This window comes from Diabrotica virgifera, chromosome 7, assembly GCF_917563875.1.
Source record: "Diabrotica virgifera virgifera chromosome 7, PGI_DIABVI_V3a".
Taxonomy (NCBI): Eukaryota; Metazoa; Arthropoda; class Insecta; order Coleoptera; family Chrysomelidae; genus Diabrotica; species Diabrotica virgifera.
This window is the reverse complement of record NC_065449.1, coordinates 171238019-171253384: the sequence shown is the minus strand read 5'-3', so window position 1 is coordinate 171253384 and position 15366 is coordinate 171238019. Positions and strand designations below refer to the sequence as shown.

Genomic DNA, 15366 nt, shown 5'->3' with positions numbered 1-15366 from the left:
TTTCTTACCTGAACAACGGTAAAATATGAAATCGAAAATAGACATTATTTGTATCTATGCAGTGTTAAGGATGAAGACTAATGATAAAGTACTAGGACTAAAGAACATCATAATCTCCTTTATTTTGTTTGCGGTGCTTCAAAATAGGTATAACCTATTTTGGTAACTCAATATTATTTAATAAATACATATAAGTAAGTACATATAAGAATATAAATTTTAGTTACTCATACATAGTTTAGTTTAGCTAAATATTATAATATAATAGTTTATATAGATAACTAAAATTTATAAATACAGTGGAACCTCGATAACTCGGATTAATCGGGACCACGACCGATCCGGGTTATCGAAAATCCGAGATAGCCGGAGAATATGGTAAAAATTAATAAAATACGGTATACTTACAGATAAACTCCGTTAGAATTGAAATAACATGAAATATATTTATAAATATGCACAGTATTACCTACTCATTAAAATTACTAAAGAAAACACCAAACCCAAACGTAAGCAGAACAATACCAGACACACAATACTAAAGACCATTGTTTATAAAAGAATTTTTTAAATAGTCTTTCCTAAACAATGCTGACAGTTTGAAATAAAAAGGAATAGATACTACAGACAGCTGGCTGTTGTTTCTGCGGCGTGTACTATGAGTCATTTTTAATCTCGTGTTCAAATTACACACATAAGTACACGACACAGAGAGTCTAGACACATTATCTCTCAAATATTATATTACATACATTTTTATTGTTGAAAGGATTTCTGATAATTAACTATTTTGATTGGAAATAAGCCACAATTAAATTGAAAAATACAAAATATTGAAAATCAAAATGTTTATCTGATGAAAATCGGTCCGGGTTAGCCGGACTTCCGGGTTATCGGTGGCCGACTTATCGGGGTTCCACTGTATGTACTTACTTTTTAAGTAATATTGCAGAATGTAGCTACTAACTACATTCTCATTTGCCATTAAAATACGTAAATATAATAGGTATTTGGTAGAACCAGTAGAACCTAAGATGAGATTAGGAGATGCTGAAAACATACTTCAGAGAAATATAGCACTTTCTTAGAATATCCTTAAAAATATATTCTTCTAATACAAAGATGTGCAGTAGTACGTTCTAAGTATATAAATAGAAGGTTTATAGCACTTCCTTGGAATATTCTAAAAAGTACGTTCTTAGTATAAACTAAAAAGATGTGCGGTAGTACGTTCTAAGTATATATATAAAAAAATATATATAAATAGGTTTATAGCACGTCCTTGGAATGTTCTAAAAAGTATATTCTTAGTATATACTGAAAAGAAGTGCGCGGTAGTACATTCTAAGTATATACATAGAACGTTTAAGTACTGTAATGTAGTATATACTCAGTATGTGCTCTGCACATTCGCAATGGTAATTACGCATATTCTCAGTATATACTTTTTCTGATAAGTATGTTCTATGAATCTACTAAGAACATGAAATTGTTATGTGGGAAGTGACTCACATGACCCCCTCCGTGGCTCAGTGGTAAGAGCGCCTGCCTTTGGATCGAAAAAATCCGAAAGGTTGTGGGTTCGAATGTCACCAGGGTCAGAAATTTTTCATTTATTATAAATTAATAAATGAATATAGTTTCTGTCCTTGTGGGATCGGTGCTCGCCGGAGGGACCGCAGACGTTCGGATACAATTAGCGTCTCTTTGTAAAGACAATGACGTCGACTTTGCAAAGTAACAAGACACTTACTCAACATACACACTACACATGACACTAATACTCATGTTGTGATTGGCTGAATGACATAAAGTCCATGCCATTAAAAAAAAAGTGACTCACATCCTATAGTCATATGGCTGATAAATACTAACTATAATAAGTATGTAGGCTTTTATCTTCTGTTTGTCTAGTGTCTAGGGTTGATTCTTTGGTCACAGGTCGATTTTAGGATACAGCAAATACTTTACTCGTAAATTACAAGGATAATGTAACAACTAATGTGAACGGTAATTAACACTGAACATCTAAAACGGCTTTATATCAAAAATATGCTATCTTATTTCGTCGTTCGTCTTTATTCTGATGAAAAAGGCCGTCTGCCCCCTATCATCAGCGTCTTAATGTCAACTCGACTTTTTTCTGACTTTTAATACTGTCACTTGGCAATGATATGCTGAACCTATAGATCTATCGCGTTTTTTTTATTATTAGGCAAATGCCACTTAACTGGCTTTCGGCTCGCGTTTATGATAAAATAAAATAACTTAAACGAATGTAATCCTACACTCGGCCATCCTATTCAGAATCCGACTCGGATTCGTCGCTTTCATTGTCGACCCACGGTTTAAGATATTCAGCACACGTTGATGTTCGCACTGGTCCCTCATGCTCACCAATCTTTATAACATCATAACGATCGTTATCTTTAACCTTGACAATCTCGTAAGGACCTAAGAACTTTATCTTAAGTTTAAGTCCTGGGCCGAACTGGGTTCTTTTTATTGCAACTAAATCTTTCTCCTTATAGATTTTTGCTCGTTTTCTTCTTGAATTATACCCCTTTTTGTTTTCAGCTTGTACCTACATATTTGTTCTTTACATCTTTCTCGAAGTTCTTTTCTACCTTCATCATATATTTTTATCGCCTCTTCCTCTATGAGTTCTCTGATTCGAATGTCTTCTTTATTTTTCATTTTTACGCCAACCAATACTTCGAAAGGTGTAGTACCTATACTTCGTTGATAAGTAGAGTTCAATGCACTTTGTACCCTGTCAACATTCTTATACCATTTCGTAGGTTCTTCTAAACTCAATTTCGTAAGAACAGGGATAATTGTTCTATTCACTCGTTCAACCTGACCGTTTCCTCGTGGCACTCCAGATGTGACTAGAACATGTTGAATGTTTTCTTCTTGGCAATATCTTTCAAATTCCTCTGATCGAAATGCTGTACCTCGGTCGGTTATCATACGAGAAGGGTTTCCAAATATTCTACGTTGCTTTTCAAGACAAGTTATAACTTCTTTCGTCGTTGTCGACTTCGTCGGGTAAAGCCAAACAAAGGTGAAATCGTCTATAATTACAAGTATATGCTGATAATTCTTACTTGTAGACTGCAATGGACCCAAATGATCCGCATGGTATGTGTGCAGTGGACCATCTAGTTTTGGTATGGGATTAAGTGTTCCTTCTTTTTTTCCCTCCTTTTTGCTTCCTAATATACATGCTATACAGTTAGAAATAACATTTTTAACTTTTTCTTTTATCTTTGGTATATAAAAGTCTTTAACTATTACTTCCTCAGTTTTTCTCTCAGAGAAATGTCCTATCTCGTGACTTCTTCTTATTATCTCAGTCTGCATATTTCTCGGTACAACTAACAGTTTTAATCCATTGACATACTTGTATAATATTTCGTGCTCTAAGCAAAAATCTTCATATTATGCTTCTGTCAGAAGTATTTGTTTTATCGCCTTGATGTGCTCGTCTTTATCCTGAGCCACTTTAATTCTTTGTATTATACCATCTTCTTCTGTAACCGTTAAAACTTTTGGATATCGGCTAAGAGTATCCACGTGAGGCATCTGAGTACCTTTTCTATGCTCAATTTCATACTGGTACTCCTCTAGCATCAGTGCCCATCGTGCAACTCTTGTTGTAAGGTCCTTCTTGTCCATAGTTCGCTTAAAGGCATTACAATCTGTAACAATTTTGAATTTGTTCCCAAGTAAATATATTCTAAACTTCTTCACCGCTCTTATAATAGCGAGTACCTCTAGCTCGTAACTGGTGTACTTCTCTTCCGCAGGTGTGGTTTTTTTACTCATATAATATATTGGGTGGAGCTTGGAATCATCAATAGACCGCTGTAGTAAACATGCTCCATAACCATGCTGGCTTGCATCAGTGTGAAGTTCCGTATAAGCACCTTGTCGATAAATGTGTAACACTGGCTCATTTATTAGTTTTTCCTTTAGTGTTTCAAAAGCCTTTTTTTGCTTGTCGTCAAACCTAAATTTTACTTTTCTATAATCGCAGCAAATTCTTGCCCGACCGTCCTTCTTCTTTTCCAATACTACTGCGCTGGCAAAATCCGAACAACTAGGTTTAATAATTATTATGCCTTCGTTTAACCATTCACTTATCTGCCTATCTACCTCTTCTTTTTCAGGAACAGATAATCGTCTGGGTCTTTCATAAATTGGTTCCTCGTTTTTTAAGACAATTTTCATTTCAATTTCTGTCGTCTTCGTTTTCTTTGGTTCATAACTTTCCATTAACTGCCTAACAGTTTCTCTATGTTTTTCGTCTTCAATATGTGCTACTTTTACTTCATCTTCTTTGGCTTTTTCGTCAAGCATAATCTGCATAATAAAGTTTTCGTCTGTCCTCTTGCACAATACTATCCCATCATCTCTTATACTAACAGATGCTTGTTGTAAAATATTATTTCCAATTATTGCTTGAAAAGATGTCGCAGCTTTTGGGATAATATGAAATTTTAGATCAAACTTCTCATCGTTAACGTCAGCTTGTGTCGAGAATGATCCTAATGTATTAACTTTCGCATTTTCTCCTAAGCCTTTCAACATTGTGGTGTCGGGTGTTAAACACATATCATTAAAGAATTTGTCATACACATCTTCTCTTATCGTACATATATCACTTCCGGTGTCAAATAAAGCTGTTAGTGTAATCTGATTAATTGTAAGTTTAAGCGCTGTTTTCGGCTGAACCTCAATTACATTTAAAGCTGTGTTTTCTGTAGTAGCCTTCGTCGAATTTTTATTGGGACATTTACTTGAAACGTGGCCATATTTGTTGCAGCTAAAACACTTCGTTCCCTTGGACTTATCTGGACAGTCCTTAGATCTGTGACCTCTATTTCCACAATTAAAACAAGTAATGTTGTTCTCTCTTTTCCTGTCATTCTTCTCTCTTTTTTCGTTTTTAACGATGTCCTCGTTTTTCTTAGATCCTTCTTTATTTGCTCTAAAGCCTTGAGCTTGTCCAGTAGTCTCCTTACCGTGTATCCTCTCATACAGTTTAATTTTCTCCTTAAAGTCTGCAAAATCTTTTGCTCCATATAACACTAGTTTATTGGATGATTCGTCTTGTATTCCATCAGTTATGTATTCTATAACAACTTCTTGTTCTAAGTAAGCTCTATTAGCTATTTCTCTCATTTTAATCATGTATTCTTGTACAGTCTCATCAGATTTTTTTCGTCTCGTCATCAACATCTTATGTATCTGTGCACTATTTACATGTACTCCGAATTCTTCGATTAAACATCTCTTCAAATCAGGCCAACTTCTGATGCCTTTTTCTGACTACACAAACAGTTTGGCAAGTCCATTTAAACATTTTTTTGCGTAGATTAATTTTTGTAAGTCGTTCCATCCTGTTATCTCAGCTACTTCTTCAAACTCGATAATCCACGTGCGAATAGGATATTCATCTTTTCCATTAAATGATCTTATGCTGTCTTCCACATCTCTAAAACTTAATGCAAATGATTCCTGTCGTCTTGTACCAGTCGCTCCATTATTCGCGGATCTCATTTCAGCGTTATTGCTTGCGCTATAGCTTCTTTCTCCAATTTCTTCATATACGTGAATATCTTCGTCATATCGTCTGTCTTCGTATCTTCGTCTTTCTTCGTCATTACTTCGTTCATATCTACGTCTTTCATCACATATTTGTCGTCTTTCGTCATAATTTCGCTCTTCGCGTCTTCGTCTAAGCTCGTCGTTTCTTCTCTCACGTCTTCTTCTTTCTTCTTCTTCAAGTCTTTCATCGTCTTTTGCGCGTCTTTCATCGTCTTTTCGTCTTTCTTCTTCCAATCGTCGTTTCTCTTTTTCTCGTCTTTCATCATTTTCCTGTCTTTCGTCTTCCAATCGTCGTTTTTCTTTTTCTCGTCTTTCATCATTTTCCCGTCTTTCGTCTTCCAATCGTCGTTTTTCTTCTTGCGTTCGTCTTTTTTCGTCTTCCAGTTGTCTTTTTTCTTCCTTTCGTCTTTCGTCTTCTTCGTCTATATCTGATACGTCATCCTCCTCTTCGTCATCTTCAGTTTCGTCGTCGTTAATGATGGTATTCAAAAAGGAACAAATGCGAACAACCACGTCATGCTTCTCATTTTTATAATTCAAATCAAGAATTTGGCATATCGCAATTAAATCAGGAAGATCAAATTTTTCACTTACATTGTTACATTTACTCAAAAATTGTTCAGAAGTGTCGTCAAGCCGAAAACCAGGAAAAGCACGCAAAGCTTTTCTAGTTTTTCGAGGTTCACCTTCAGTGGAAAAAAAAATGTAATACAAAATTTTAACAACTCTCAACTTAGCGTGAGTAATATTATAGTCAATATTACGAATAGAACCTAAAGTTGCCATAATAAAATATTTTCAAAAAATATTCAACAATATCAAAAGAAATTTTTATAACTACGTAAAAAACTAAAGCATGCAAAAATTAAACCTTTTCAAAAAATGAAATAACCTTAGTAATGCATATTTGTGCTATAAAACCTACAAAAATTAACGTTTTCCTAATCTTAAAACGAAAATATATCGTCAACAAAAAATATACGAGAATGTTTTTATAATGGACACGAAATTAAATCAAGATCAATTAATCGTTCATTCATATAAAAAACTTTTTCTTAAAACGTGTTTTCAAAGTTCATCTGAATTTTCTGTTGCATCAGCACATCAACAGAAGGGAAATGTCCTTAAAAATATAACGTTCAATCTTCTTATCGTCTTAGTCTCTTGGTAGAATGTTGCAAAAAAAAATCTCTTACCTTGCAGATCGTCTCTAATAGTTTAACTCGTTATTACCATTTCATAGGATTGAGTTCGTCATTGTGTTTTCATTCAAAACATATCAGCATTCAAAACAATATCGGCACGGCAATATGCGGCTAAACGTCAGCGTCAGTCGATCTCACGTTCAATCCATATCTCTGATTATCCTTATTATATCTGTCTTCTATCTGCTATCTCGGTTGAGCCCCCAAAATGTAGGCTTTTATCTTCTGTTTGTCTAGTGTCTAGGGTTGATTCTTTGGTCACAGGTCGATTTTAGGATACAGCAAATACTTTACTCGTAAATTACAAGGATAATGTAACAACTAATGTGAACGGTAATTAACACTGAACATCTAAAACGGCTTTATATCAAAAATATGCTATCTAATTTCGTCGTTCGTCTTTATTCTGATGAAAAAGGCCGTCTGCCCCCTATCATCAGCGTCTTAATGTCAACTCGACTTTTTTCTGACTTTTAATACTGTCACTTGGCAATGATATGCTGAACCTATAGATCTATCGCGTTTTTTATTATTAGGCAAATGCCACTTAACTGGCTTTCGGCTCGCGTTTATGATAAAATAAAATAACTTAAACGAATGTAATCCTACAAGTATATAGTATTTTTACTACAAAAGCGATATTACGTAGGTCAAAATTTTTGACGTAAGAGAACTGTCAAAACATTAGACAGTGACTTTTCATTATTGCCATGTTTATTATAAACCATAGAGTTATATATTAGCATAGAGAGAGTGTCATTCAGAGCGAAGTGACGACACCATCTTTTTTATTTGGATTAGTGCTGTTTCACTCTTACGCATAGTAAAGCTGCTACAGTTGTCCTCCTCTTCCGTGCCTATATTCACACTGAATGTCATCATAGATTTTCGATACAATGTGTTAGAAAGAGATGCAGCAAACCAGTCCATGAGATCTTGTCGTCAGAAAGCGCGGAAGGTAGGCTCCCTCTATGTTAATATATACCTCTATGTTATAAACATGGCATAATAATGAAAAGTCACATTCTAATGTTTTGACAGTTCTCTTACGTCAAAAATTTTGACCTACGTAATATCGCTTTTGTAGTAAAAATACTATAACTAAATGATACAATTATTTAGTTGTTTTTCCAACTACAGTCCGTCTAATTTACTTACCGTTGCACGTCATTATCTACGCCAGAGATCTAAGTTGACATAGTTGCCAAAGTATAAAAAAAATCCTGAATCCATTTTAAATCAAGTAGATCACATAATTATTGTAAACGTTAATTATACAACAAAACAAATTAATATTCAATGTAAATAAATAAAAACTTAAGAAATAGAGAACAATAATTAAGTTATAATCATTTAAGATATGCAGTGCAAGCGTTTTTGCACTGCATTGTTAATAATTATTAAAAAGCGGCTCCGAACTCTTGGGAGAAGCCGATAGGTTTCTTTGTATATGTCTACAATAACAACTAAAAAAGTTGTCAGATACCACGATTATTCCAAGTCGTGATAAAATTAGGTGATATTTATATTTTTATAGTAGACGATCTTTTTATAGTAAAGTAAATAATATATATATATATATATATAGACCGGTCACTCTAGTATAGAGTATAGGTCGCTCAGGTTCATGAGCTCTTTTAATCCATTTCATGCGGTGGATTGGTCCGCATAATTCCTCTTCATTATCCTTTATAGATTTTCGTGTTTTTTTGCTTTTTCTGTAATCTGTTTCCATTCTTTCCTATTCTGTATTTTTTCTCTCCAGCCTGTAATTTCCATATTGGATATATCCTCTCGCAGTTGGACTTCCCATCTTATTTTCGGTCTTCCTCTAGGTATGTTTATTACTAGCGTCCAATTTGTTATCTGCCTAATTAGTGCATACCATTTTAACCTTTGTGCTTTAATGAATCTCACTATATCTTCTCCTTCCATTAGATTTCTTATTTCGTGATTCATCAGAATTCGTATTTCTCCTTGATCTGTTTTGATTGGGCCATGTATTCTTCTAATAATTTTTCTTTCTATTATTCTCAATTTTTCTTCATCTTTTTTTGTAAGGCACATTGCTTCTGCTCCATAAGTGATGACTGGTCTAATTGCCGCTCTATATATATCTTTGTCTTTGTTTTCTTGCTTAGGTTTTTATCTTTAAGTAACTTGTGGTATTTCCAGAATGCCCTATTCCCTGCTTTAACTCTTTCATTTATCTCTATGCTTCTTCTGTTTTGACCATCTACTATCACTCCTAAGTATTTAAAGCAGTCAACCCTTTGGAATACATTATGACTTATTCTTATCTCTTTTATTCTATTTACTTGGTCTTGATTTCTCGTACTTATTAAGTATTTTGTATTTTTCTGATTAATTATTAACCCCCTGATTTTTGCCTCTCTTGTCAGTGTTAGCAGTGCATCTTCTAGACTTCTCTTGTCACGGGCTATCAACCCTAGGTCGTCTGCATACCCTATTATTTGTGTAGAACTTTGGATTATTGTCTTTTTTGTTAGTCCTGTGTTTCTAATTACTCCCTCCAAGGCTATATTAAAGAGCGTTGTCGATAGGCTGTCACCTTGTCTTACCCCGTGTTCTATGTTAATATTCTTCGTTTCACCATCCACTGTTTTGACCTTTGCTGTTGTGTCCATCATTGTCATTCTGGTCAATCTTATTAATTTTGCAGGTATATTCATATTTTTCATTTCTTTTAATAGCTGTTTTCTGTAGATGCTGTCGAAAGCCTGCTGGAAATCAATAAACAATATGTGCAATTCTATGCCATGTTCGTAACTTTTTTCGATTGTTTGCGTTAAAACGTGGATTGCATCAATTGTTGATCTCCCTTTTCTAAATCCCTGGTTTAGAAGGTCATCTCCTCCATTTGCAATAAGTTCATTGTTAATCTCATCTGGTCCTGGAGTTTTGTCAGATTTTAGTTGTTTTACTACTTCTATAAATTCTTGGTAGGTAGGTGCATCTTCTTCTTCATCTCGGTTATCTGTTATATCTTCTTCTTCTGTGTCGATTGCTTGGTTGCTTGTATTTATATCTTTAAAGTGATTTTCCCAATCTTTTTTGCTTATTTTGCTGGTCACTTTGTTACCATTATATTGTTGTTTTATATATTCAAACAATTTTTGTTGTCTCTATTATTTGTTTCAATCTCTTGCATCTGATCTGAGATCCATGTCTCTTTTTTTCTTTTATAAAGTTTGGCCGCTTCTCTCTTTTCTTTCTGGTATTGTTCTCTTTCCTCTTGTCCGCTATTTTCAAGCCATTTGTTTCGTGCCAGCGTTTTCAGTTGACTTTGGTATCGACATTCTTCGTCAAACCATTCTTTAGTTTTTTTATTTTCTTGAGGTCCTATGGTTTGCTCCGCAGCCTCTATGATGCTCATTTTTATATTTTTCCATTCCTCTTCTACGTTCGTGCCATTGTACCTCTTTAGTTTTTGTACTAATTCCTCTGAATACTCTTGTTTTGTTTGTTGCACTTTTAATTTGGTTAAGTTCCACTTCCTTCTTTTTCCTACTTTATTATTAGCTTTGATGATTTTCATCTTCATTTTGGCTATTAAGAGTATGTGGTCAGGGTCAGCGTTTGCTCCTCTAAAGGATCTCACATCTTGTATTATCTTTGTCCATTTTTTCGAAATCAAAACATGATCTATTTGGTTGCCATCTGATCTCCCTGGTAACATCCAGGTTATCTTGTGTTCCCTTTTATGAATAAATTTCGTACTGACGATGTAGGTATTTGTTGCTGCTGCCAGATTGCAAACTTTTGCCCCGTTATCGTTTGTGACATTGTGGATCGTTTCTTTACCTGCTACATTTTGGTTGTAGCTCTCTTTTCCCACTTGCGCGTTAAAATCTCCCAGTATTATTAAGATATCGTTCCTAGGAATATTTTTGCAGGTTTCTTCTAAAAGTTCATAGAATTCCATTTTATCTTGTTGGTCTGCTTCCTCGGTAGGTGCGTAGCAGTTAACTAAAGATATATTGGCTTGTTTATTTTCGATTCTGATGTAGGAGATTCTTCCATTAATAGCTTTGAAATGTATAACTTTTTCTCTCATTCTTCTTTTTCTCTTCTCTTCTTTTAACCGTTACATATTAAAAGTTAAATAGATGACATCACTTTTTATTTCATTTTACAAACAAAATATCAAACACAGATTTGTTGGCTGTCTTTCGCCACTTTTCTCTCTATATACCCTCAAGAACTTGCCCATATGCTTGTTAACCTATGCAGCATTATCTGTCTATCCAATCAAATTCCTATTAGCGTAATTTGAGCAAGAAATCATGTTATTGAACACTTTAGAAATCACTCCTTGTAACAGCAACATTTAGTTTACTTGTAACCATTGGCCTGAAGATGCTCTGCATATTGTAGAGAGCAAAACGTCTGTTTTTTACTTTATTCAAAATGAACTCGCATCTCCCACATAACAATGATGTTTGCATCATGTTCAAAGCATATACTACCAACATTCGTCGGAGTATATTCTTTTTAGTATATGCGTAGTACAAGCATAGCATGTACCTTAAAAAACATTCTAAATTTCATGTTCTTTGCATATACTTCAAAGAATATTCTCGTACCGAATATACTGAGCACATTCGTGTACGTAGTATCTCGGAATATTCGTAAAAGTTTATTCTTAGAATATACATTTATTGAATATTCTTAACACATACTTATAAGTAGATAATTTTAAAATATCTTAAAAATAATATGTATGTATAGGAAGTATAATATTAGCCTTATAGATTATCAACTTCCTTATTTTTTAGAATAGTTCATAAAATTTATGTATGTAGGTAGTATTGGACGAATTTCATTTCAAAATTGTTGTATGGTAAAAAAGTTTAAACATTAATTGTATTAACGTTTACATACCATTAAAAATTCGTTTTCATAATTGAAATGACTACCATTTCGAGTTTATCATGAGTATTTTTACATAGTTGGAATTTGAATTTAGGTACATTCAATTTAATATGGGCCATTCCAGAACAAAACATGCCAAACCCCACAACCAAAGGCTTTGGTGTTGCCAACCGCCGAATAAGCTTTTTCCGTCAACTTAGGTACCTTAAAAATTCCCACTTTTATAAAAAATACCCTCCTGTTTACAAAATCTGAGAAGATATGTTTAATTATTTTCAAATATTTTGATTTTTTCTTAATATTTTACAATTTGGACTGGATCAAAAATTCCCTTTTGAGTTAACTTTTTCTCTTTATCACCTTTTATGGTTGAAAATTCCCACAAAAAGGGAAATTTCTCTCCGTTTGGCAACACTAACCACCGATGTTGTTATTCCACAATACATATCCCCCGTCTTATTCTGACCATTTCTTACCTGAATGGATCAGGGATAAGAAACAACGGTAAAATATGAAAACGAAAACAGGCATTATTTGTATCTAAGAAGTGTTAAGGACGAAGACGAATGATAAAGTACTAGGACTAAAGAGCATACATAATCTCTTTATTTTGTTTGCGGTGCGGTGCTTCAAAATACATATAATCTATTTTGGTAACTCAATATATTACTTAAATAGTATCTAGGTATCTAGGTAAGTACATATTCGCTCCGAGCGTTAACAAAGTGTCAAAGCAAAATCGACCGACCTGTTCATGGTGGCGGTTGCTTGAATCTTTGTAAGGACGCTTTATTGTATGTTTAAATGGGGCATTTAAAAAAAAATGCCATATCACATTATTTGTTGTGTTGTTCACTGTAAAGATACATGGAAAGCTAGTGATGTGAGATACTTTTATTTTACTCGTTCCCAAAAAAATTAGATCAAAGAATAAAATTAATTAACGCTGTCATAAGGATGAAGTGAGGTTAACTTTTTCTATATATACAAAGGATGTACACATGATATAATTATATTATTTACGTTTTTACAAGTTTTGTACATATTACATACACTTTTTAGCTCTGATAAATCCGAATTGACTCCAAAAAGTACGGATACGGTTACGGTGTGTCCTATATAACCTCACTATCGCAAATTATGTCAATAAATCTTTATTAACGACAAAAAATATTTTTGTTGAACTATAAGTGACATTATAAAAGAATAACTAATGAATTCTAACAATTTGTATTCGTTTATTATCACTAGAAAATAAAATATTTAAGTTTAACAAAATAATCCCATAAGAGTCAATACTAAAACGTCCTTACAAAACTGACAGCGTGACACGTGACTGTAAATTTCTGTAAATAGAGGGGAGACGCACGGAGCCAATATTTAAGTATATAAATTTTAGTTACTTATACATAGTTTAGTTTAGCTAAATATTGTGCGGTAGTATGCTTTTTCTCATGAGCACTTTTCAGTGCGTCACAGTTTTTCGATTTCTTTCTAACGCATTAAATTGTATATGACAGAAAAAAAGGCACGTCGGTGATTACTTTGGTAATTATTCTAGTTCGGTGATTATTCTAGTTGTCGATAGATGGCGCTATAATAGAAAAAAATTTATTTACTAATTATATAATATATCTATGAATATAATCTGTACAATTTATAAGACTATACAAATCAAAGAAAATACCATTTTATAAATGCAATAAAGACAATTGATTTGTTTTTATGCCCAATTGCAAATAAAATTTGACAACTGTCAGATTTAACTAAAATGTCATGTTAGAATAAATGTTATAAATCCTATAATGTTATAAATGTTATAAATCCTCTTGAAAAGAACCATACGTTCTAAGTATATACCTAAATAGAAGGTTTATAGCACTTCCTTGGAATATTCTAAAAAGTACCTTCTTGGTATAAACTAAAAAGGTGTGCGGTAGTATGTTCTAAGTATACACATATAAGGTTTATAGCACTTCCTTGGAATGTTCTAAAAAGTACATTCTTGGTATATACCTACTGAAAAGAAGTGCGGTAGTACATTCTAAGTATATACATAGAACGTTTAAGTACTGTAATGCAGTATATACTCAGTATCTGCTCTGCACATTCGCAATGGTAATTACGCATATTCTCAGTATATACTTTTTCTGAAAAGTGTGTTCTATGAATCTACTATAAGAACATGAAATTGTTATGTGGGATGCAACCCATTCAATAATTTACTAACCTTTATTAACATTTACAGAGCTTTAAGAAAAAAATGTAATAATGCACTTTACCCAGACGTCCGTGGGCATTATAGAGAAGCAAAATTTACTCAAACAAAACACCATTGGTGGTGGAAAGCAAATAGGGTATTTAGTGACCTGGATATTACCAGAAATCACACCGGTCTGGTAGTTTTTCTTGAAGAGGATCACTATGTTGCTGAGGACTTTATCCATTTGTTGCGATTGATGGAACGGACCTACAAAGAATATTGTAAGCATTGTAATATATTGTCTTTGGGAACATACTTGAAAACATACAACTACTATTCCGATTCGAAAAAGGTATGTACTTTATAAATGCCACTGTCTTAACAATGTCTTATGTATTTTCTTTTCACTACTTTATTCAAAAATATATTTTTATTGTCATGTGCTGTGTACTAGGTTACAAGACTTTATTTTTCTGATTTGATTTTTTAATTTATGTTCTTTTAGGCGCTAATGTTTAATCTTAATGGACTTTATTTATTTTTAATTACTTATATCTAAACAAATGAAAAACACTGAATTTATTGTTAAATAAATAAAGATTTACTGTATAAGTCCTTTATATTACAACCACTTAACATTTAACTTAGTCCATGTGGTGAGACCGCTCCCGTCTGGAAAAATTTCTGATTCGGTTTCTTTGTGGATTCCTATTCAAAAATGTCCCCTTTAAACAAATCTGAAGGGTGCCAGGCGGAATTTTTGGGCAGAAATTTTTTAAACAATTTTTTTTTAACAAATACAAAAGATCACGTTTTTTTGCTCTGGAACATATATTTATAGGTTTTTTGGGTTATTTTAAACGAGAAATGTATCTTGTACTTTTTCTTAAAAATTAATAGTTTTCGAGTTGTAGGCGATTTAAAATCTTAAAAATGAGAAAATACGTATTTTCGAGGCTTAAAAATTCATATTTAAATTAATATTTTTGAGGTTGCCAGATACTTAAATTGAAGATTAAACATTCAGCTTAAAGATTCTGAAGAGTGATTGCGTCTAACCTTAATTCATACCATTGTTTTTTAATTGTTAAATATGCGTGTTTATCCGATTTTTTGCCGGTGCGGCGAGCTCTATTTCAAAAATCTCCTATTTTCTTACGAAAAATATTTTTTATAGATTCTTTGGAATATTCTAAATAAAATGATGACATTTTATTTAGGATATTTTATAGTATTTTAAAACCTTGACATTTTTCTCAAAAGTTAATAGTTTTAAAGTTATAAGCGATTTAAAATCCAAAAATGCGTTTTTTGACATTTTTCGGATTTTAAATCGCTTATAACTTTAAAACTATTAACTTTTGGGAAAAATGTCAAGAAACTTATTTTATTTAGAATATCCCAAAGAATCTAGAAAAAATATTTTTCGGAGGAAAATAGGAGATT

The 15366-nt window shown here is 33.0% G+C and overlaps 2 protein-coding genes across 3 annotated transcripts in view; both read left to right on the top strand.

Moving 5' to 3' along the window:
- Positions 1–15366, top strand: part of LOC126887628 (alpha-1,6-mannosyl-glycoprotein 2-beta-N-acetylglucosaminyltransferase-like) — a 119410-nt gene that overhangs the window by 12498 nt on the left and 91546 nt on the right. The gene's annotated exons all lie outside the window — the stretch shown is intronic.
- LOC126887627 (alpha-1,6-mannosyl-glycoprotein 2-beta-N-acetylglucosaminyltransferase-like) overlaps positions 1–15366 on the top strand; it is a 51406-nt gene that overhangs the window by 16999 nt on the left and 19041 nt on the right. For both annotated transcript variants that reach the window (XM_050655231.1, XM_050655230.1), the window contains exon 4: positions 13966–14272. In XM_050655231.1, coding sequence (XP_050511188.1) covers positions 13966–14272 — 307 coding nt within the window. The remainder of the gene's footprint in view (positions 1–13965; positions 14273–15366) is intronic.